This window comes from Meleagris gallopavo, chromosome 10, assembly GCF_000146605.3.
Source record: "Meleagris gallopavo isolate NT-WF06-2002-E0010 breed Aviagen turkey brand Nicholas breeding stock chromosome 10, Turkey_5.1, whole genome shotgun sequence".
Classification (NCBI taxonomy): domain Eukaryota; kingdom Metazoa; phylum Chordata; class Aves; order Galliformes; family Phasianidae; genus Meleagris; species Meleagris gallopavo.
The window spans coordinates 24,726,677-24,750,389 of record NC_015020.2 but is presented as its reverse complement, the minus strand read 5'-3'; the positions used below and the strand labels follow the sequence as shown (position 1 = coordinate 24,750,389).

Here is a 23,713-nt window from a genome sequence, read left to right as displayed (position 1 = left end):
TGTGGCATGGTCGGGCTCTGCCTCACCATGCACATCTCCTGGGGGTGGTGCTAGAAGTCTTCTGACCTCATGAATGCGCTCATTCCGTGCTGCTCAGGTGTGACCCACAGGGAGGTCACCGAGGCTGGAATGGAGGGGCTGGAGATACAAAGGAAGCTCATGTGGGTGTAGGCAGAAGGAAGGAGCAGAGGGACTGAGATGAGAACTAGCATAGAAAGGGAACTCTCCTCATCTCCAGTCTTCAACCAAGAAGGGAAATAGAATCCTTCCCTTCCTTATGTGGCCAAGCTAAGGGATGCAGTCACATCGCTTGAAGTATTTTGCTTTAACTGACACAGGCATCATCGTTTTAGGGGAAGCATTGTCCTCCAAGATCTGTGGGTAAGATGAGGAAGGGAGGAGTCAGGGCACGAAATCCCCAGATCGGAACTGTTTGTATTGTTAAAAATAAAAGGCTTAGTAAGCTCTACTTCTAATCTCTGCAAAAGTAGCATTTTTCTTAGGGGAAAAGAACAGTCTCAAATGCTTTTAAAAACTGTCCCTTGCCCCTCATCCTGCTCTGTGGTGCATTTCTGATAGCTTACAGGATATGTGGTCCAAAAAAAACAATAAAAGGCATTGAGCTAAGCGCTGCTGGGGGGCTCTGTGGCTAAGGAGCCCTCAGCACCTCTGCCTCAGATGAGGAGATGGGAGCCTGGGTATTAGAAATGTGTCCATTATTATTAGACATCACCCAGCTATTAATTGCATCTGGTAACTTGATTTCTGGAGGTGCCCAAGATCAGGCTTTTGGGGCCCTGGGCAGTCTGATGTGCTGAGGGCACCCAACCCATGGCTGGGATTGGAAGTAGATGGGCTTTGAGATCCTTTCCAACCCAATTATTCTGTGATTCTTTCATCTTCATGGTACTGTGATTCACAGGGTGTCCTTACCTCTCTACACAGCCCATGCCTGGAAGTTTGGATGTAGTGGAGTAAAGGGTCACGACCTCATGGGGATTTTTAATCTTCTCTAGGCTTTTCAGGTCCTAACCATCATGCAGTGTTATTAACAGTGGGTACTTCCATCTTTTCTTCACAAAGTGGTTTAAAATGTGATGGCTGTAACATGTTTCATGGTACTCCCAAGGGGAGGCGGAGGGGCCTGGAGTCCAAGTGACCCGGCCCATGGAGGAGTGTTCATTTCCATCCCATAGCTATGACATGGTGGTCCCAGGGAGACCTTGGTGTGTCAGTGCAGGATATATAGCCACAATAACCTGGAGTCAAAATTGGCTTTGTTACTAAGGCACTTTTATTGCTGGTAATGCTGTTAAAGGCAGGATTCACCTGGGAGCGAAGAAGGACAGGCCAGGGGGGGGGTCTGTCTGCTGCCAATATGGGTTTGGGGAAGGGGGATTGTCCAGTGTAGGTTTGGGGTAGCTACAGAAGCCTGGATTGTCACTAATTCAGTGATCACACCCTGACCCTATCTCAATTTGGCCATGCAAAAGTCTGCAAGAAGTGCTTCAGCCTCCTCCCCCACAGTAATGTGAGCCAGAAGTTCTTCCCCTAAAGCAGTGGAGCAGTCGGGTTGCATGAGAGGAGTAAGGCCCCAGGCTTTCCAGACATTTGCTCCCTGACAGGTTTGGCTCTGCTCTAAAGCTGACCCCAGCCCTGCTGGCTCAACCCATGTGCTTTCTCATGTATCTTGTCTGCAACCAGGTTTGAGTCTTGGTCACTCCTTGGCTCAGGAATGGCACCACCAAGCCCCACAGGTATATCCAGCAAGCAGTACCTTGGGGAAGGGCCATGCCCAGGCACATGGGGACCATCACCAGAATCTGTCACCCAAAGCCTCTGGCTCAGACGTGAGGATGAGAAAACCCGTAGTAAACCAAAGCCATGCACTGCCCAACCCCATCTCAGCCAAAATATCCCCACAGAAAGACATTAATGGTCAGCAGGAGAAGAGCGTTAACGTTGCAAACAGCCTTCCAGAGAGGCTTCTCCTCAATGCTGGTAAGTCTGCGCTCCAGGGCAGCTCTCTCCTCCTGGGTCAGAGTTGGTGCAGGGCTGGGGGACAGACCACAGAACCACAGATACAGTGCTTTCCAGCAGGGAGGCTTGGGTACTGTGAAACACAGAGAAAATGTTGTTGTTATCATCTAGTGGGGACAATTCCCTGCCTCCTTCTGCCAGATTGTGTTGGCCAAACTGCAATGGCTCTTGAGGTGCACCTGGGATAGGAGATGGAAGATGGTGATGGGAGATGATGGGAAGTAGAAGGAGAAAGCTTTGCTTCTAACAAGTATAGCACAGCCTGATTGCAGCTAGTTGATTGCAAAGCCAATCATTCATTAGTTAATTAACAGACTTCTTCCCCCTCCTCCCTGGCCCATCTTCCATCCACGTTCACAAGTTCCTGACAGCATGATGGTGCTTTTAGAGCTCTCCTGGCTTATTTATTACGTGTGACAGGCCAGGTGAAGTATGTGTTTTAATTGTCAGTCCTGTGCTGTGTATATTTCATTGGCTGTGCTTTCCAAATATAACCTTTTTTTTTTTTTTTTGAAAGGCAGAATGTTGTAAGGCCTTGAAAAAGGTGTTATCCAAGAACTCATTAAACTGTCAGTTTTCATACTCCATATTTCCTTTCCCATCATTACTAATTACCAAATTACTGAGACATTTGTTTATAAAAAATGAGCCAGTTAAGAGAACTAGGAATTGATAAGAAATTATAAATAGGTTTTAAGTAGATGAACATCTGCATGTAACTTAAACCCAAGCATACTCTACTGGAAAAAAAAATAATAATAATAATAAAGATACTGCTTTTTTTTTCTGTTCACTTCTGTTTAGCTTGACTATAGATGGTACCAATGTCCTTTGAACTGACCAAAAGGAGGGAGTGAAGAAATCTTGCAATAGTGATACAGATCTCCTCAAAAGCATTTTGCTGAGCCAGCCAAAGAGATGTGGTGTCATGACACAAAGCTCCAGTGCCAATGGGATGATGAGCAGCATCCCAGCTGCACAGACCTCCACCCCAAGGGTCACAGTAGGTGGCTGTTGACTCCCATCTAAGGAGTCCACCATGCCATGAAGTGTCAGGCCTTAGGGGCTAAAATAACACTGCAACCAGAGCAGGACTGGATCAGGGTAGTGTGCGTGAGTAAATGACTTGATTTTTGGGTGGAGGAAAAGCATTTTACTGAATAGTGGGTTTTCTCTAATTCTCAAAAATAGCAGCTCTTTTGAGCCATTCAGTGGAGCATGATAAGAAAGCACACACTAGCAGATCTGTCTGGAAGGCTAAAAGCCACAACACTTCCATTACTCTCATCTCCATAACTGGTATAGCCGTAAATACAAGCCCTTACTCCAACAGCTGACCTCTCATGTGTTGTGGCTGGACAAGTGTGTGTGTGTGTGTGTGTGTGTGTGTGTGGTCCTGGTTACGCACTCACGTGCACACAAGTGTGCCTGTACACAGCCAGGCCCCCTACCTGCCTCCTCCTTACTGCATGCATCAGCACTTTCAACCAAGTCATGCTCTCCATTAGCTGGGTTTATCTGTGCTGATTCGCTCTTGTAATTTTTCAGGTCAATGTCAGGAGTTTTTTTGTGTCTCGTCCACCACGTCAGGCAAGCAAGCTGAAAAGAAGGATGGAGAACACAGGTTATGGCTTGCCAGTCCCACATGAGTATGCAAGTCAAGGCTCTCTCTGGGGACAGGTCCAAAACAGCACTGGTTCTGAAAGTGGTGGTTATTTCCCTGCTGTTTCCCCTTTGTGAAGGTGCCCACACATTAGAAACAAAAGGCAGTAGCAGCCAACTTGAGCTGAAAAGCTGAGGGGAAAAAATGGTGAGTTAATCTAGCTTGTTTCCACCTGTTTGTTTTTCTTTTTGCTTAATCAGTTCCATCCCTGTTTCTACCAGGAGACAGATACCTTTTAGTAGACGCTGAGGAAGCGGACTCCTATTTACTATGGTCAGTTTAGTGACTTGAAATAATGATGATCTGTGTCCAAAACAGCTGCTGTCCAGCAGGGAAGGGGGATTAAGTCAATTTAAAAAAAAAAAAAGAAGCAAGAAAGAAGAAATAACAAACAAACAAACAAAACAAAACAAAGAAGCTAGAATAGCCTTCTCTGGCTAATGCTAGTTATAGACAGCAGTTGTACCCTCTGCTCACTCTCAGCAGATAAAGATCAGCTGTGTGTTGGCACATGGATGTACGGCCATAGGGCATGATGCGGATACATGGCCATCGGGACACTGCTGTTTGAGTGGCTCCATCTCTGGGATATGGGAAGAGACTGGAGGATCTTGTCTCTTCTCAGCTGTAGTTTAATAGGAAAAGCAAACCCCGAATGAACATTAAGCCTCACAACTAAGAGAAGCTCACATCCAGGCAGTAACCTGCACTTCCAAATGAGTTTCTCTTGTAGTTCTTGGTGGAAAAGCAACAGTGTTGTCTCTCTGTTCTGTGACTGAAGCAGTGCAGAGGGACAGAGCCAGAGTGGTGATAAACAAGTCACAGTTTGCAGGAATGGTTATCCTGTGCGTTACAGCAACAGGTGTACTTACAAGGAGGGAAAAAAAGAAAAAAAAAAAAAAAAGAATGAGCTCTGGGCATATGCTGTAAGACTTGTTGGTCTGAATTACTTTTTTTTTTCACTTGGAATTTTTTTTGTTTATATTTAATTCCAGTTTTCTGGAGTTACTGCTCCTCCTTGCTTCGTGCTTTCAAAAGCCATGTGTATAAATGAGCTGAAGGAAAGGCCTTTGTGGCTGCAATCTCAGTTTTACAGTAGTGAGATGAGTGAAGCCCTTGTCCTAGGGTAGGTCTCAGTCTTCTCCCATCTTGGGGATGGGAAGCTCATAGGAAGGGTTAATCCTGCAAACCTCAGCAGTCTTTTTGCCAGCTGTGGGGTGGTATTAATAATCCCAGGGGCTCAGGTCTTCAAATTTAAGCTGGGGGCTGCTGCTTGTTTGGTTGACTATGGCACACTGAGCAGCTTGGTGGCCACTTTCTAACTCCTGCCTGCTGTGACTGAGCCAAATAGTAAGGCCACGCAACACAACAGCAGTTACCCAAATTCATGGACATCCCATAAAACAAGACTGGGGCAGCAAAGCCCTGGTCAGGAAAAGTCATCAGCCTGATGAGAAATTGTGCCCCTGCTCTGCCTGTATGCAAATGAACATGTCAAATGGGTCACTTTACAAAGTAACATGAGTTTAATTTTTGAATTTCACACACACAAATCTAGGCAGCAGTTTCCAGCTGACACACAATGTTGCATAATTTCCAGAAGATTTATAGCTTTATTTAAATCATTTTCAACCAAGATGAGCATTGGGCAGGGCTAATCTTTCTTGTCACGATGTGCTAAATTGCTTTGATTTGATGATCCTCATCTTTTTCAAGGATTCTTTTTTTTTTTTTTTTTAATCGCTTAGGAAATGTCACTGGAACGTATCAAAGTTTCAGAGTACTGAACGATTTGAGAAACTTTTGTCTTTTTGCTTTTCTTCTCTCCTGTTTCACTGTGTGACCAGTCCCCTTCACATTGCAGCAAAACCTGCAGGGCTGGGGATTCCCTGGAGCTCAGCTTCTGCTAGTGAGAGCCATTCCCCGCAGTACAGACACACAGGTAATCCCATCACAGGGCATCACTGAACCACCCCAAAGCTGGAACAGGTTACCCTGAGAACACGTGGCTGCCTCATCTCTGGAGGCACTGAAGGCCAGGTTGTGTTGGATCCTGGGTAGGATTGGTACTGGATGATCACTAAGGTCCCCTCCAAACTAAGCCATTCTATAATTCTATCAAAGTGGTGCTTTGCCTGTGCCAACCTCTTCAACACAGCAAGCCAGGAGTCCAGAGTGCTCCCTGGTGAAGCCTCATACCCATTCTCCAGCTTCCACCTCCCCAGAGTAGTTTTGGGATGACTGAATTCCTCAAGGTCACCTTTTTCCTCTGAAGGACACACACCAAAGAAGCCCAGCGCATGCTGGCCTGGTACTCCTCTCAGGCAGCACACCTAAAGAAAGCACTGAATCCAGACTACAGCACACTGAGAAAACATCCTGAGTTCCAGAGCACATCAGCTGGAATTGCTGATCCATCAGCATGTCAGTGTGAGCCCTGACCCCAGAGGAGGTGACCTGCTTGTCTAGTACTTGTACTTTGGGAGCTGCTTCTCTCCCTTTTCACCCCCACATTCTCCTTGGACAGGGGCGTTTACAAGAACTCAGCAAAGTTTTTCTTCTGTTGTTTGTAAACTCAAATAAATCCTTCTGTTCCAAAATGCCATCTGGCACCTGACAGTTGTGTTTCAGCTTCACAGTCTCAAATTTAATTGTAAGCTCTTTTGCAGGGTTTTCAAGGACAGCGTGACACAATATGGACTACCTACAATGAAGACATATGAACTCTGGAGCATACCAAACAAATTCCTTGCATAGTTGTTTTCCAGCACAGCATCAATCACCACAGGGATGGGAGAGTGTCCAAAACAGCAGGAGAAAATGCTACAGCTTGCAGTTCTCGGATTGTAATTCATTTAAAGTCAGGCACATTAGCTATACCTTTCTGAGATCAGATACAAATCTCTTTTCTCCTTTTTCCCATTTGCTACCTGAAAAAAATTGGGATTCAATATTTAAAGTTGTCCTGTGTGGATCTTCAGCTTGTATAAAGTGGCATACCTGTGCTCAGCAGCTGTTGCTGGTCTTTGAAGGCAGTGGAGCTATGCTGATTTACATCTGCTGAAATCTGATCTATCACTGTATTTCATTTGGCTTTTACTTTAGAGGCTTGTTTTTCTTTTACTTTTGCTTGACATAATAAATGGTGTAATTTCTAGCCCTTATATAGTATCTTTCATCATTACTTCTCGAAGTGCTGCACAGATAAGGGCTGGCAGATTAGCCCCGAGTGATATTTATGGGGGAAGATCTAATGCTCACCAAGTGAAGTGCCCAGCACTGGGACTCGGAAGGGCCACAACTTCACACAATTCCAGCCCTGATGCCCACCACCAGTTTTCTCTTCAGCCATTGTTATAGGGGCATACAGTCTCTTTACCGTGTTTCCTGTTTTGCAAGCCAAAACCCAACAACCCAAAGTAGCTTGTGGTCAAACACTGAATTCAGGTGCCAGCTTCAGCCAGATTTAGGGCCTGACTTACCTGCTCTGCTTTCTATCTCCTGCTCTTCTTTCCACAATATTTCTGTCCTTGAACCATCTCAGCATGGCCACAGGCTAACTCGAGATGATGAGGGGGTGTCTCAGCATCCCCACAGCACCTGAGCAGTGCACCCTGGAAACCCATATTGCTACAGGCATGGCCCACCCCTATTTACACACTCATGTCCAGGGCAAAAGCTGCCCTCAATCTGACATCTCCATCATCAGATGATTATCTGAGCATCTGTGTCCAGCATTCCACTGCCACAGCATTAACTGTATTAACTACACAATACAAAGCGAAGAAGCACTAGTGATGTGATTATTAACAAAATGGCTGGATCTGACCAGATAATCAGGCCGTTCACCATCTTCTTAAGGGTAGACCATACCCCATATTGTTCACAGAATTCAGATAGATACGAGAGACAAAGGTAACTTTGTCTATCAAGGCAGGTTAGGCAGCAGTCCTTCTGAAGACCTGGTTCTAAGACTCGGTGATTACATTTTAATTTTTCTAAGGTTTCTCTAAGACGTTTCTGGTACTTCCTCCCCCAGCACACACATTCCTTAAGAGAAAATGCTTTTACACCTCTGAGCTCAGACCAAAAAGATGCAGGTGCTGCGGTCAGTTTCTTCATTTTCTGAACTGCTGGGTATGAATGTTCACTATTTGCCAGTGCTATGCTAATGCATCTTATCTTGCTATTGCTGTGGGAAGGGAGCACTGCACACATTTAGTTATCACAGGTCAGATGATGAGTGGGAACTCATTAAACCACAGTAATTAATTGCTGGCAACCATCTGGCCACCCCTGAGCAGCAGCGAACAACGTAAGCTGCAGAACTAATGGTGCCTCCTTGCCAGTATTTCTCTCCCTTGTGGATCCTCTGATAGCTAATAAAAGCTGAGACTTTATCTCAAAGCAGACACAAAGACAATCTCTCTCTGCCTCTCCTCTATCTGAGCACCTGCTTTCATGTAATCTTTTGGAGCTGGGTATCTTTGACACCACTAACATTCAATCAAACATGGACGGCGCTGGTTAATGCTTTGCAAGTTATGAGGAAGCAACAGATAGAAAATGCTGTGATAGCATCACCCTCATTTCTTCACGCAGTTAGAAAAAAAATAAAATACAATGTATTTTAAATCTATCCAGTAACTTTGTTTGGAGGAAGATGGCAGTTTTGTTATACTGACAGCTGCTTTAAAACTTTGGACGGTAAAGAGTTGCTCTGAGGTTTTATTACATAAAGCCTCCCAACTCTGCACCATTTTAATGTGTTAAGTAAAAGAAAGTTGCGCCTGACTCAAAGTTATTAAATGTAATTGAGATCACATTGGGACAATTTTCCTAAATGCCCATGTTGCAAAAGTTATTAATCTTGTTTGCCTGCAAGATTGATGCTGGCTCTGCTGAAACAGAGTAGATGCTACAATTAGATATATTTAATTTCTCCTCAGCAGTGCTCTGTAATATGATTTCCTCTCCTTCCCCCTCCTTCTTTTCTTTCTCTTCCAGCTATGATGGGCTGTGTTGTCTGCCCAGCTCCAGTGTCAGCATGGAAACTCACACTCAATTTCAGTGCCTCAGGAAGCATTAACACTGTGAGACCTGGGGAACAGAAAGCTGTGGAGCAAGTGCTTCTTTGCATCATTACACACCATTTCTTAGCCACGGCGTGAAAAAGGACAGATTCTAGAGATTTTTGGAAACCAAAGGGGGTTTCTGAGAAAAGTCACTTACCTTTTCTTCAGGGATCGGAGGGGTGCAGAGACTAATGAGGACAATGACAATGGCGGTGAGGACGCAGAGGATGAGCGCGAAGTAGAGGTAGTGCAGGTCCTTCAGCACAGCCGGCCTTCTGTCCTCCTCACCACAGGATGGTGCGCTATAAATAAACTCCATGATCATCCGAATGAGACCAATAGCCAGCCCAAACACGAGGCCCCAGAAAGCACCCTGAGGGAAGGCAAGCATAAAGAAACACTCACTGCACAATACCCTCGGTTGAAGTTTTCCTCTTTTTCTTCTTTTCCTTTCTTTCTTTCTTTTTTTTTTGTTTTAATATAGCTCTTTCATAGACCAAAACCTTTTATGCCTGATAGAATCCCATACTGACACACATCAAAGGAGGATTAGTTTTAAATCCTCATTTTATTTTTCTGCTCTTGAACATGGAATTGATAGAGCACAGATAATGCAAGTCTCCTCCTAGCAACATGCCTCCATTTAGACTTTGAGATCCCATCCTTGAAGTGTAGAACATCTTCGGCTTTTGTGACTTCAAATGAGACTGACAAGAAGTATTCCTTGCAGTGGCTTCTTGGAAGCAAAACACACACACTAGAGATTAAGATCTACTAATATGTCTCAGGAAAATGTCTTCTACTCATCACACTTTTTAGCTGGAGTTGTTTTGAGTCTAAGAAATCTCCAAGGCTGGGAAGCGAGGGGAGATTTAATCATTTATTCTATGAAATTAAGTATGTGCATCAATTGGTATTTCATGTGCCACTTACAGGCTCATTAATCCTCTTGCAGAAGATGGCCAGGATGAAGAGCGCTGAGATTGGTGGAGCCAGATAGCTGGTTATAGATTGAATGTAGTCAAAGAGCTTGCCACTGTTGGCTGATTGAATGATGGGGATCCAGAGGATGCTGATGACTACCAGGATGAGGATGAAGACTCTGGAAGGTTAGGATAAAATTGCATGAGCTCTATTTTTGGAGGAGTCAACCTCAAAATGAAGTTTTGCAGCAAATTCCAATCGCTTCCAGAATTTCCTACCTATAAATCCAGCATCACTCTTAAGAATGGTGTTTACACAGGGAAAGAGAAAATCATTCTCTACTATTACCAGATCAGTCAAATCCCAGAGGTGATTTCACAGGTTTCAGTGTAAGCTGCACTGGGCCTTGCCAGACAACATGTGAGAGATCCTCAAGGGCCTGTGGCTCACACCATCAGCTCGGCCAATGCAAACCCCTCAACTTCACATGTCCTCAGTGACATGTACTTCAAAGGATTTTCTCTCAGACGCCACAGAGAGATGGAAGCTTGTGATCATTAGCAACCTTTCTGCCACCTCTCCAAGCAGATATCATGCTTGGTCCAGTGCCTTTGCCAAATTTCAACTCATATTCTCTTTTTTTAAATTGATCCCATGTTCTCAAGTCCATGTGATATCCCTTCGCCATCTTTCTATTGCATGTTAGAGAGGTTTCTCCATGTGGCTGAGGAAGAGGTACTTCCATACTCTACAGTGGCAGAGTGAGGTACAGCCCTGTATCCTTCACCTATCCCAGGATGAAGGTTTGAAACAGTACTTGTGAATTGAGAAGGAAATAGCACAAATATGCAGAATGCAGCTTAAATTCTGCTACCAAGAGGAGAACTTTATGTGCCCCTGATACAATGCAATACTAAGGCTTGCTTGTAAAGGCCACTATAACTTATCACAGACAAAGAGAGCTGGGAGGCCCAGCTCATCAAGGTTGCTCTTTTCCCCAGAAAGGAGCAACTGCAATACATTGCCACAGCCTGATGTGAAAATCATGTTTTTAAAGACCTCCAGTGACAGTGACTCCAGAGCATCTTTGCCTTTCCTAAAATGCAGATTTAAGGCAGTATTTTTGCTAAGTTTAGCTAACAGAGAAGTAATTATCTACCTAGCACAGCAGTAAGCTCAATGTATCATTTGACCAGGTCTATCTGAGATGAAGCTGCACACTGTAATGCTCTTCCCAGGCTGTGTTTCTGTTCTATGTCTTTGGCACCAGGTTTTTCTTAGTGTGTCCAGACTGAAGAATGTAAATGCTGCAGTCAAAACAGATGATGCCAGTAAAGAGACATAAAGAAACGTAAGGACCTGCCCACAATCATCAGCTCCTGCTCCGAAGCATTTTTACGGATCCTCTGCCAGATGTCTATAACGAAGAGAGTGCTGCTGCTGTTGAAAATGGAGGTGAGGGAACTCATCAAGGCTGCCATCATCACGGCAATCATCAAACCCCGGAGCCCTGGGGGAGCAAAAAAATCAGGACTAAACCTTTGGCCTCCCAGCACTACTTTAGCATGCCAACGGCTGATAACTTCAGGAAGATTTCCTTGTTCTTAGGATGCATTAAGGCAATCTGATTCTGCATAGAGCTTGGCTCAAGCCCACTTCCATAAAAGTTTCTCACCGTCAGGCATGAGCTCTACCACGAGTTTGGGGTAGGCAATGTTGGAACAACCCACTGCAGCTCCACAGATCCTTCTACAGATGCTTGGGTCCACGCAGCCCACTTCATCTGCAGGAGACATGAACAGAACAAGAAGTCACGTGAATTCTGTTGAGCCGTAGGATGTGTAACCCAGGGGAACAAATCCTGATGTCCTGTTCATACAAATCTGAGGTGAAGCCGAAATGTAGCAAAAGCAAGTAGAGCTGAAGAACACTTTCTGTCATAAAATAAAGGTGAAACTTTGATATATGGTTTTGTAGTTCTGTTTAGTTCTGTCTCCTGGATGTTATGTACTTTTAATGCCTGATGATTTGTAAGCTGTGGGAACTGTACAGTTTCCATGATCCTGCCAGCTGGGCTACCAAGGATGTTGCATCCCATTTGATGAACTCTGGTAGAGAGGCACTTGAAGCTCCTTCCTCCAGCTATGAGCCTTCTAACAAGGGCATTCTCCCCAGAAAGTAGTGTGCTCTGAAGGAATGAGCAAGAAAAGTTCCCTGGGAGACAACAATAAGGGGAATTCTGTTCCACAAAGGTGGGCTGCTGCACTTAGTCTACCAGGAATTGCATGAAGTTGCGTGGCAGCCTGCTAAGACTCTCACCAAATGCCTACTGGAAACAATCCATAGAACTTGAAGGACAACCTCAATGCTTCAAGTGTTTCACCTTATCAACTTCTTACACAGAAGCAAGCAATATCCACAGCATGATCTCTGTGTTCCCTCTAGCACAACCTGCCCCATAAGGATACTCCCAGTAACTTCTGCCACTGTGAGAGCAGTGGAGATGGAGGAAAGGCCTGGGAACACGTGTGCACAACAAGAAAGCATACAAGTATGCCTGAGGTGTGAAAGTGCTGGAGGAGCTGTGTGGGATTAGTGCTCATAGCAGGTGTAAAGCTCTGCAGTGAGGAACACGAGAAGGCTTACCTGGGTAAAGAGCTCTGCTGATCATTCCTGGCATGACAATGAAAAACATAGGGAAGATTTTCAAATATCCTCCCAGCACTGATCCACCTTTGGCATGGGAGAGGTTCTTGGCAGAGAGAGACCTTTGAACTATCACCTGCAATTGGTCAGAAAGAGAGTGGGAAGCAGAACAGAAGCACTGCAGAGAGAGCAGGATCCATCCTTCCTCTCGTACTCATGGATGACTTTCACCCAACAGGATCCCAGGCTGTTCTGCATGCCAATGGCAACCTTCCCATCTCAGTGTCTGCAGCCTGCTAAGAGCTCAGCACACAGGCTATGGCAGAGGGCAGAGTGGAAATTTCCTTACAGAAATAATTTCGCCCTTGACTGAAATGAAGCCACCTTGGGGACTGGAGGCAGCAGCTGTATGGCAACAAGAGACAAGGAATGGAGCAGACTAGTCTGATTCAGTGAAAGTTCAGTGGTGGGTTTTGGTTATTATCCCACCTTGAACAACAAAAACAAAATTTTGTAAGAAAGAAATACAGTTTTCCTTGTTTGTAGCTTGGATAGAGATGAGAAATCAGAGACCTGCTGGAATACGAGCAATTTATCTGGAGATCTACACAAGGTTACTGCAGAGCCAGCTCCAGATTGTACTGCTATATCCTCATCGTACAAACTGCAGCCCACAGGAGGGTAAATTCGATGAAAATCAGCTGCTCTCCCTACCCCAAGAAGTGCACAAAGCTAGTTGCTTGCTGAGAAAGTCAAAAGAGTGTCTAGTCCAGTAACAGAGGCAGTAACTCCTACACAGCAAGGCACAGTCATGTTTCAGCTCACAGATCTACAAAGTGAGGAGTGGACTGGAAATAACACTACAGGGGGCTCCCGGAGAGGAAAAGTCTTTCTTTACCTGATCAGTGCACCAGCACCAAAGAGCCAGCACGGAGAGGCCAAATATGAGGCCAGGCCAAGGAATGTCACCTGTGATTGGGTCCCTGAACAAATGAAAGGCATCCTCACGTGGGAGGTGACAGGTTGTGTTTGGGACTATGACCTTGGGTATAGCTGTGTTGTATTTCTCCTTAAGTCCTTCATACCAGCCAACTTTTTCAAATCCTGAAAAGAAAATGCCAATAATTTAATTTTATTTCCTTATCTGAGTTTACTGATTGCATTCTTTTCAGTTATCTTCCTCTTATCTCTTTACTTTTAATTCTTCTCTCGCTTTCGGCAGTCAAACCATGTATAGAACTAAGCTGGATCTTGCCCAGAGCCTTTGTGATTTTAGCAGTGCATCCTGGAAGAGAATCAATGCAGGAAACCTCTGTTATCCTAATCCCCACAATGTCCTCAGCACCTACTCTTTGTTCATATGCCCTCCAAGAGCTATGAAATGAAACATGGGTTAAATGTATCTCTGTTTGCCAAGAAGACATAAAGCAAAGACTAATGATGATCTGTTCCTTGTTATTTTATTTTTTTATAATTCTGTTACACCCAGGTGAACCCACAGTAACTCCCAAAGTCAACATGGAAAGTCAGCAGAATTGCTCTGAATTTACATGAGCACAGTGAGAGCTGAATTTGTCTCTGGGAATGCAGTTCTGTAAGCTTGTTGGCAATTCCAGACAACCCCAAAGTAGGAAGGTGAAGTTATCCAGAACCTTACCTCCAGACAGGTAGTGCAAAGGATGAAGGAAGACTGACTTGCTTGCAAATGAGGATTGTGCCAGCACCTATTCTGTGAGTGATTAAAACTCATTTCTGCACCTTCCCTGAAAGGGTGAGGTAACCTGATAAGCTCTGATGACCTTGGGATCATTAAGCTAGTGTGTGATGCCACTGAAGGTTCCCCTTACCTATAAACATGAGGACCAAAGCTCCTAGTACCATGATCAAGGTCTGCAGTGCATCTGTGTATATCACAGCTGTTAGACCACCTGTTAGGAGAACGACAGACAACAGATAGAGTGTGTCCCCACGAACACGGAAACCAGTATTTCATCTGGGAAAGACTTCCTTGGCCCCAGCCCTGTGACTTCAGTATGGATTCACTGGGGAAAGCTGCCACAGAGCTGGACCCTAGGGCCTTATAGCTGCCCCAAGCACTCCCAGGAGGAACATCCTAAAGGGTTTGCCCACGGTTTAGTGTTTTAAAGCCAGCAGTTTACCTGCTATAGTGTAGACAGCAGTCACAACTAGCAAGACCACAGTGGACAAGTAGAGGTTCCAGCCCAAAGAGATTTGGATGAATAATGCTCCAGAAAAAATATCTGTCTGGAATATAATCAAATAATAATTTACAACAGGAAGTTTGATAGCAGTACTTAATACAAATGAAATCTAATAAAGCAGGCTGCAGCCCTCTACAGATGAAAGCATTGACAAAGAACATTACAGAGGTGAAGTGGAAGAGGTGGAGAGAGTGTGGGACTGATGGCAGTGAACCTTCATGTTCTCAGTGCAAGCAGAATGCTTCCTTGAGCTCTGAGCTCACAGTGTCTGGGAGCAGCAGAATGAAAATCAAAGTCCTATATCCCAACAGATCACAAAGCCATCAAAATGAGAGCTACTTTACAGACAGCCTTCATGGCACGTGATCTTCATTGACACAGAGAGACAGAGGTAGAAACTCCCACAACCATTTACTGCCAGTGAAGCCAATCATGGTGCACAGGATCCCATGCTTTGGGGCCATAGAGCTTATGTTTGTGTATCCATAGAAGGAAAGGGGTTCTGTACATCAGCATGTTCTGGTGATCTAGTGGCCAAGAAACACTCTCAACTAGAAAGACCTTTGAAGTATCACTTGTATCTTATGCTATGATTTATTTGTCTGAAAACATCAGCAGCCTGACTCCAGTAAAACAGGTTACACCTGCTGAGAACCTCCCTGGAAATACAGAAACCCCCATCAGCTTTGTTTTGTTTGGACCTATTGCCAGAGAGATTGAAATCAAAAACCAGGCAAAACCCAGAATTATACAGATAACATCGTTCAGATGCAGAAGGTGATATGGGAGATGTGTACGTGCTGGGAAATCAATCTAAAGAACACCTGTAAACCTGATATGGGGTAAGATGGAGGTAAAGACATTTGGAAAGCAAGACAGAAAGGATAGGACAAGATTTCTATAAATAAGCACCTTAAAAGCAAGCATCTTGTGCAGCTCCTGCTTTCTGCAACCCCAAGATGGGACAGCAACTGTCGGGACACTGCAGAAGCCTCTCTGCCTTCTGCTGCCCACCCAGCAGGGAATGCAAGCAGGTCTCTAGCTGTACAGGATCAGTCCTTTGGCAACATTGTGCATTGAGATCTCTGCTCTTCTTTGCAAGTGGGGAGGGCTCTGCAATGTCCTAGTTGCTAACTTACATATGAGCAAAAAGCACAGGGAGAAAAATTGTTCTTGTAACCAACCGCCTGCTGTCCAGCCAGCTGCTAAATGAGCTCTCTACAAACAAAGGCACTGTGCTTAATAGAAAGCACCTATCATGCCCATAAACTCCACCAGCCACATCCATCAGCCACATGTGAATTAGCTGCACAGAGAAGAAACCACTGAGTTGAAACAGCAATGACTGGGGCCAGGGTCCTACTCTGAAAAGCACTGGCAAATAGTGCTCTGCTGAAGGTTATTCAGAAAGATCGGTCTTTTTTTCTCCAAATACATTGAGGGTGTAGCTGTGCACACCACTATTACAGGAGAATTCCATGTACTCAATTCCACTCCAGAAGTCTCTTTCCAAGGCTTCATCTTGGGCAATACTCCAACCCAGAGAGCAAAACACCTGGGGGCAGTGGTAGCAGCAGTGGGCAACACGGCCAACAGGTGGGAAATCCATCCTATGCTTCCAGCCTTAAGCTCATTTTAATGCTCTTCTCAGAGCTTGATACATGATAAAACTGGAAGGGCATGGAAGCCAGCAGCAAAAGGTGCCTCATCTCCATTCAACATCTTCTGAGGCAGTTTGAGATCTGAACACTTCAGTAGGGTCTAGTTGCTGCCACAGAGCAGTCAGCTGGAGACAAGAGACTGACATTTTCAGTCTCTAATGGACTTTGAAATGCAGTCCTCTCCCTCCAAGGGCACAGGTAGTGCTTATCAAATCCGTGAGCATAAGTTCTTCCTCTTTATTAATGGCATTTAAACGAAATGAAATACCCAGCAGCTTACATTGCATTTAACTATCAGCAGGGTACAATGCTGCAAGCGATCCAGAAAGGACACTGAGTTTTTTCTTAAGCCAGAACCTATCCCTTTTCCTATTCCTTTCTTATACATCGCAAGTGATAGAAAGAAAGAGGAATAATCATAACATTCTTAATGTTGAAAACTCAACTACAAAAACAGAAGCAAAATAATTTATAGGACAATGCAGGTTTATGATAATTTAAAAGAATTTCATGTCTATAGGATGCAGCCAGCTAGATCCTCAGATGGGTAATGCCACAGTTCCCCTGTCCATATTGCCAAAGATTTGGTTTGACGGAAGGGAAAAATAGGCAGAAAAATTGTGGCACTGACACTATTTAGTAATTAGCTGCTATATATATAGTTCTCAATGTGCATTGCTGTTTAATGAGTGGTCTCTCTGAAGGTAGATCTTCATGATCAATGTAGAGGCAGTTATTTATGTGAGCAAAGCAGCACACTAACACAGAATCACAGACACACACACTGATCCTGTTTCTGGTAGCCAAGCTGGTCCCTTCAAGGACATCTGAGTTATCCCTGCATTGTGCCAGGACGACCCACCCCTGCTCTAGCCAAAAGGGTTGCATCCAGTAGATACATACAGATATCTTGGTGAATATGTAGAGAATGAGGGACAGCACAGACATGTAGATTTGTATCCTCTGCCCTCCAAATCTCTTCTGCAGATACTCAGGCATGGTAACCACTCCAGCTGCGATGTAAACAGGTACAAAGATCCAGCCAAGAGCCAGCAGTGCCCAGGTAGCCTGGTGGGGAGAGGGAGAAAAGAAAGGCACATGATTCAGCACACAGGAACACCTTTCTCCTATTCTGTCCCAATGGACAAAGAAAGAAGTGTGAGGTGCTATGCAGTGTATATGGGAAGAACTCTTGAGGTTTTGTCCCTGCTCAGAACTTTTGGGTGAGATGGTGTGTTCTGTTATTCCAAGTTGAAGTTGCATTTGGTGGTCTTAGAAACCACCGATGTGGTGGCAGTGAAGAGTTAAGTGATTCAGAGAAGGATGAGAGCATCTGTGATTAGCAAGTGATGAGGCTGAGGCTGCAGACTCTCCCTGTGGAGCATAAAAATAAGCAACAGCAAGACTCTACTGGGATGTTCTCCTTTCAGGCTGAAGCAGATCTGCTTCTGTTACTTGTAGATAAAGGGGCAGTTCAGCTGCTTCACCACAGGTGAAGAGTCTTTAGAAAGTTGTAAAGGCATCTCCCATCATGTATTTCCTCTCTGAAACCCAGCAAAAGCCCAGACAGGAGAAGTCGAGCTTAAATAAAAGTCACTGAATTATCAGACCTCACTTCCTCCATGTTCTGGACATTACCTTTTTCCCAAATACCTTACATTAGTCAGATTTTACTTTGATTGGTTATTTAAGTTATCAGAAATGAAACCAAGCCCTGGGGACAGAGATTGAGTGTGATTGAGGAGAACAGCCGTGTCTCCTGCAGTGGCAGAGATTGGCTCAGGTAAAAGATGCCTGTATGATCCCTGCAGCTGAGCGATGTCCCATGCTGAAGGAAGAGAGTAATAGCATATCCTAAGGTCCCTTTCCAATTTGAAAGAAATGAATCTAAACTCATGAAGCTAGATTTGCCTTGACATACAATCTTGTCTTCGTGGGCTTCTAAAATTACTCGAATAGATTTACTTAAAATACAGTGATATGTCTTACATGCATCAGCCTGAAAGCAGGCTCAGGTTTCTTCACAAAGGACTTAAAGGTGATCTTAAGGGTTTAGAAAAAAAGAAATAGCTGCAGTGAATAGATAACTCAGGAGAAAGCCTTTGGTGGGCCGGGTCCTGCTTGTGCTTGGCAAGTATTCGGCACCATTAGCACTCTCTGCTGATACAGACAAAAGATTTAGAGTTAGGTGAGTGATGTTTATTGTGAGGCTGGCGCTAGTCTCTCTTCTCATCACTGCAGCTGAGAAATATCATTAGCATCACACACAAAGGGCCTGGTTTTCATGCTCCATGTGGTGTCAGTGGCAATTTTCCAGGGCATTTCAATAGGGCAGAATGAAACCTGCCTTCACACCCAAACGTTCACCCCGGAGACTTCACTTTTTGGCAGCTGACAGGTGAATGCAGTGTTGCTGATTCTCGTGGTTTTGCACTGAATTTAGGAGCACAAAGTCCCTGTTTCCAGAATCATGCAATTATCCAAGTACTCGTTATCTTTCATTTTAGTCTCTATGATCAGCAACTAAAGCTTAAAAATATGGCTGTGTGCTTCAGGGAAGGTCAAAGAGCTAATCATTTAAATGGATTGCACTTAAACTAAAAGAAACAGATCTCGTGTTTCTAAAGCTGCCTCAATTTCTGGACAGTTCTCTCCTGAGGTTTGAAAACTTAGAATTGTAGAATCACTAAAGTTGGAAAAGACCTCTAAGATCATTCCGTCCAACCACCCATGTACCACCAATATGGCCCACTAACCCTGCCCCCAAGACATGGCGCTGTCAATACTGTTAGTGTATGATGTTGGAGAAAAACCCACAGTCCCTTTGCAAACCCCGATGTCCTAGTAGACAACACAACAGACTCTTACATTCCACTCAAAGCCCCCAACAGCAAGACCCCCAGCTGCTCCGGTGCCCGCCAGTCCAACGAGTAAGCCACTGCCCACATTGCTGGACATCAGTGATGCTCCAATCTGAAACACATGGCACAGGCATACAAAATCAAATCACTATGTGGAACCTCTGTACCAGCCCCAGTACTTCCCCCAGGTCCTCCCTTTTCCTAGGATGGAAGAAAGCAAACTCCAAGGTGATTTAAACAAGGCAGACTTAATTACCACTCTTCTTTGGCATATAGCCTCACTTTCTTCTGGACACCAATGCCAAATCTCTCAGGGTCAAATGAGAAGTGATGCTAAGGACAAGCTGAACCTGTTTCTCTCCAGATGAAGTTTGCTTTTAGCTACATCTTCTGTGAGGAGATTTTCTCTCCCAAGTAATGCTAAACTGAAACAAAGGATGATGGAATTTGATCTGCTTCTCATCCTTGAGCAAGGTAAAACATTAATATGGCATGAACACTCAAAATGGAGCCTGCCAGCAGCTCTGCCTTCCTGTCTGAGAAAACTCCTGATTAGAGAGCTGGTTGCTGCTACCTGAATTTGCAACTTAGGTAGCAATTGATGCTCTCAAGAAATGTAAACTGTTTTTGTGATATCTACATCAGACACAAAAATACAGAAGGTGATGTATTACACAGGAGCAGTAATGTAACACTGGGGCTTATTTGAGGCAAACACACTGCAGAAATATGTCACTCCTGTAAAAAAAATACATGTAAGCCAGTCATGTACGCAAGGTGAAGGCCATGAGGAGCTGATCCTCCAAGAAGCACTGAGGAGTTGGCATCAGCTCTCTAAATGGACTAACAGATTCAAAAAGTGAACAGTGAGGTCGTTATGTACCTAGGGTTCTAAGTAAAAGATGCCAAGAGTCAGGCTGTACCCAGCAGAGTCTGTGGCCACTTGCAGTTTGAGCCAAAAGAAATAGAGAAAAAAGATAAAAAGAGAAGAAAAAAAAAGAAGAAAAAAAGGAATGTTATTAGGGGGAAAATATTCAGTTTTTGTATTTTTTTAATTTTTCCCCTCCTAATCAGAGAAAATCATCAAATCAAGCTTTTTCATTAAAAGTCAGGTGGCCAAGAAAAAGTACAAAAGATATTTAAAAAAATAACTTACCTTACAGACACATATGTGTGTCCAATTTATTTAGCCTAGTGAATTTATGGGCAATGCACATATGAAGGGAAAGAAGATTTTTAAAAAACACTGTTTTGGTTGAGAAGTGCATTCTGTTACCCACGACTCACAAGGGAGATATATGGTACTGGAGTTTTGCATTGGCTGAGGAGGATATTTATTCCTGTGGTGGTTTTATTCCTTTCAAACTTTAAATTATCTTTATATGTACCTTTCACTCTCAAGAAAAGATGCCTTCAATAGATCCTTTTTCTTCATAGTGAAGATTTATACTTTGGTGGTTTGAAGTTTATATCCCTTACATCGTTAGTCGATAATCTTGACTTTGCTCTAAATAGCAAGGGCTCAGATAGTCTTGGCCTTTGGGATTATTTTTACTTCAGTCTTTAAATGCTTTTTACTGGATAGCACATTGCTAGATTACCTAATGCTCTCTTGGCTTTGGGGACAATGGAATCTTTAGTGAATCGGGACCAAAGAGTTTGAGCCCCAAATGGGCAATCAGATCTCTTTCACATCCACCTGCATGGACAGTTTTATTGCTAACTTTAGCAGAGGAATTGGAAGTTGAGAAAAAATTGAAGATGCTGAACTGCCCTTTGGACCTGGTAGCTTCACACTACAGTCCATTGGCAAAGTTGCCTGGGGGATTCTTTTCATCTCAAGCCTATAGTCAAAAAGTGCATGGATAGGGTCCTCTTCTAGGCCTGCCCTCCTTAGATCTAGAACTGCTTTCAAGTCATGAGAAACAGAGCAATGCATTTCACTCACAGGCCACCAGGTCATGGATCGTCCGGCAAGGAAATAACCTCCAACGGTTCCCCGGCTTGCCCGTATCGATGACTGGAAACACAGGAAAAATGAAAGTGTTTTCCTCCATTCGCTCACCCTCAGGCCAGACCCAATGCCCTTCCAAGCAGCCTGAAACATCCTATAAGCGACATCTTGTGCCACTCTAGTCCTGCTCCCCTGATTGTTGCCAAATCATAAGCTTACCCCACTCAGAACAGTATTTCGTAGGTGGCTTTGTGGCAGGTAGAAGCATAGCAGCTCTCAGACTAGATAGCAGCATTGCCACCAAGCTGGGAGAAGATTGAAGTTTTGGCATCAGCATCAGCTCCCAGAATTGCTCAGAGCACCTGCTAAGTATGCCAGGATTCAGCCATTGCTTCTGCCTCTGTTCACTCAGATTTCTGGTAGTCTAGGTTTGGAAGGAAGCCACTTTTACCTATTTAATGAAATCTGGAATGTACTCAATGGGAATGAGAAAAACAGCCAACCAGAACACTGCAGATCTCTATAAAAGAAGCGTCCACAAAGCAACATGAATAAATAATTGCTAACCTTTCCAAAGCTTCTAAAGTCTCATTATGGTCTTCTCACTCCTGGTCCCAGCATTCTTCTTGACCTGGTCCCATTCCTGTCCACCCCTTGGCATGAGACTACTTGGCAGCACAGGAGGTTTATACCACCCTCAGAACAACCTCCAGGGGATGACCCCATAGTGGCCTCCATGTGGGGACAGGGGCTCGTGGGTGTGTCACCTCCCAGGCCTGCTCATTATGGCCTGGGATAATGGTATGTGCAGAGGATGCCTTCTGCAGGCAGACACCTTTGTACCCAGAAATGGTCTGGGGAGAATCAAATGCTGCCCCAGGCAGAGTTGAACCCATTCACTGCAGGCACTCACCCATATTCCAACAGCGAGGACAAAGATGAAATACAAAACCACTACGATGATGTCTGCCACCCCAAAGACAGCTTTCGTCTCCCCTGGCAGCACGGGTGGCTCCATGGTGGCTGGAGTTGGCTGGCTCATGGCTGTGGGAGAACTAATGATTTTCTCCTTCACACTGGACTTTGGTGCACGTTCGCCTTCATCGCTTCCCTTGTAATAATTAACAGGGTGAAGAAGGTGTGAGCAGGGAGCCCCATACTGCAGAGACCTGCAGCTAGGTGAGCTCATGTGAAGCAGTGTTTGCTGTGCAGATAGCAACAGGGGAAGTGCAGGGGAGGAGACAGATGAGCTTTTTGGCATGCACATAGCCAGCAGCAAAGGAGTTAAGCTGCTTGCGTGACAAGCAGAGCTGCTGCCAGATCCCCTGGGTGGCTCCAGGAAGCTGCAGTGCAGCAGGAGCAGCAGCTGGCCTGGGCTACAGGCAGGTGGGAGCTGGCCGTGCCCCAGTGCAGTGACAAACTGCAAACCACACGGACCTAGAAGGACCCTGCTTAGACATGGCTGCAGGACACAGGGCTTCTCCTGTGCTCCTGCACACAGTGCTCCATGCAGAACCATCTCCTGCCTCCTCCCATTTTCTCTGCCTCTATGGTTCCCCCCACCCCATGAAATACCAGACTTCTGCAGGCTTCATTTGTTCTTGGTTGCAGGAGGGGCATCAAAACCACTCTCTCATTTTATCTCCCTCTTTCCCAGCATTTTTCTGGCTACATACTTGCTAATTAATTGCACTGCTAATGGAAGGCCCCCTGTCCACCTCCACTCCTGAGTCTGAAGCTCTCTGGGAGCAGTGCCTCCCCATGGTCTCATTATCTGCAAAATGCTTTTCAAGACTGAAATGTTTCAACAACCTGAAGTACAGTTACCAGAAATTAAATATCTGGAAGCCAAAATCCCCCACTGCACACAGGCAGCTCTCCGCACGCAGAGCTCATTTACACTCACCCACACACTTCCCTTTTAACACGGTGACACTCAAACACAAGAAGACTGTAGCTTAATCTTGAAATGCATCAAATTCCTGCCGAAAAAGCACATAAGTCAGTATCTCTGGTCTTCCCAAACCAGGAAGCCTGCTCTCTATGGGGAACACAACTCAAAGCCCTCACAAAACTCAACCCCTTTCACCCCGCCATTCCAAGGCACCGAACCAGCAACGATTAACACTTGAAAGCACTTGGAAGCACTTGAAAGCTTGCCCCATGAAAAGTAAGTCCACCTAACAAGCCACTCCCAGAGGCTCTAAGGTATCACGAGCCTTCTGAACCAATAAGCATGACATTGGCTTCAGTCTGAAGGATCCTTCAAGTATGATTTCACTGATTGCACCATCCCAAGCCATAGAGCTGACCCCATTGCTGGTGCAGCAAGGTAGGATTGCACTGGCTTCATCCTGAAAACAGAACATACCTTGTCAGTGGCTATGTCCTTCTCTGCAGCTGGGCAGCCTGGTGGCCCTCCTGTCCTGGTCCCACTGCTCTGCCCACAACTCCTTGGGGCTGGCCATGGAGATGTGCTCCTCCCACAGCCCCCCAGGACATGGCCCGTGTCCCTGCCCACAGACAAGGGTATGACGCATGTTGGCTCGATGTGACGCACTCCCTGATTCCTTTCCCCAGGTGAGGAGCGTGTTGCACAGCTCTGGTGGCCCAAGCAGCAGGACAGTGCTCACCTGCTGCTGCTCACCGTGCTCTTAAGTCAACAGT

The 23,713-nt window shown here is 45.0% G+C and overlaps 1 protein-coding gene and 1 long non-coding RNA gene across 2 annotated transcripts; one reads left to right on the top strand and one right to left on the bottom strand.

The window, feature by feature from the left end:
* Positions 1-516: 516 nt before the first annotated feature.
* On the bottom strand, positions 517-23,713 carry SLC5A9 (solute carrier family 5 member 9). The gene is made up of 16 exons (XM_010716139.3): positions 23,418-23,713; positions 22,953-23,028; positions 21,960-22,157; positions 21,041-21,112; positions 19,100-19,204; positions 17,135-17,299; positions 14,508-14,613; positions 14,196-14,276; positions 13,247-13,452; positions 12,349-12,484; positions 11,378-11,485; positions 11,062-11,212; positions 9,712-9,880; positions 8,936-9,151; positions 3,492-3,639; positions 517-2,113 (listed from the first exon to the last, which is right to left on the bottom strand). The coding sequence occupies exons 3-16, from the start codon at positions 22,086-22,088 to the stop codon at positions 1,905-1,907; spliced, it is 2,001 nt and encodes a 666-aa protein (XP_010714441.1). The 5' UTR covers positions 22,089-22,157; positions 22,953-23,028; positions 23,418-23,713; the 3' UTR covers positions 517-1,904.
* On the top strand, positions 3,624-6,867 carry LOC116217000. Its single transcript, XR_004160824.1, has 2 exons — positions 3,624-3,850; positions 6,373-6,867. It is a non-coding gene; the product is annotated as an uncharacterized LOC116217000 (long non-coding RNA).

Excerpts from the sequence above, each read along its gene's own strand:
- SLC5A9 (XM_010716139.3), bottom strand. The coding sequence starts at position 22,088 with ATGAGCCAGCCAACTCCAGCCACCATGGAGCCACCCGTGCTGCCAGGG. Across the intron at positions 19,205-21,040 it reads GATCCATGACCTGGTGGCCT|ATTGGAGCATCACTGATGTC; the intron begins GTGAGTGAAATG and ends CATGTGTTTCAG. Across the intron at positions 12,485-13,246 it reads GGTGCTGGTGCACTGATCAG|GTGATAGTTCAAAGGTCTCT; the intron begins GTAAAGAAAGAC and ends GACCAATTGCAG.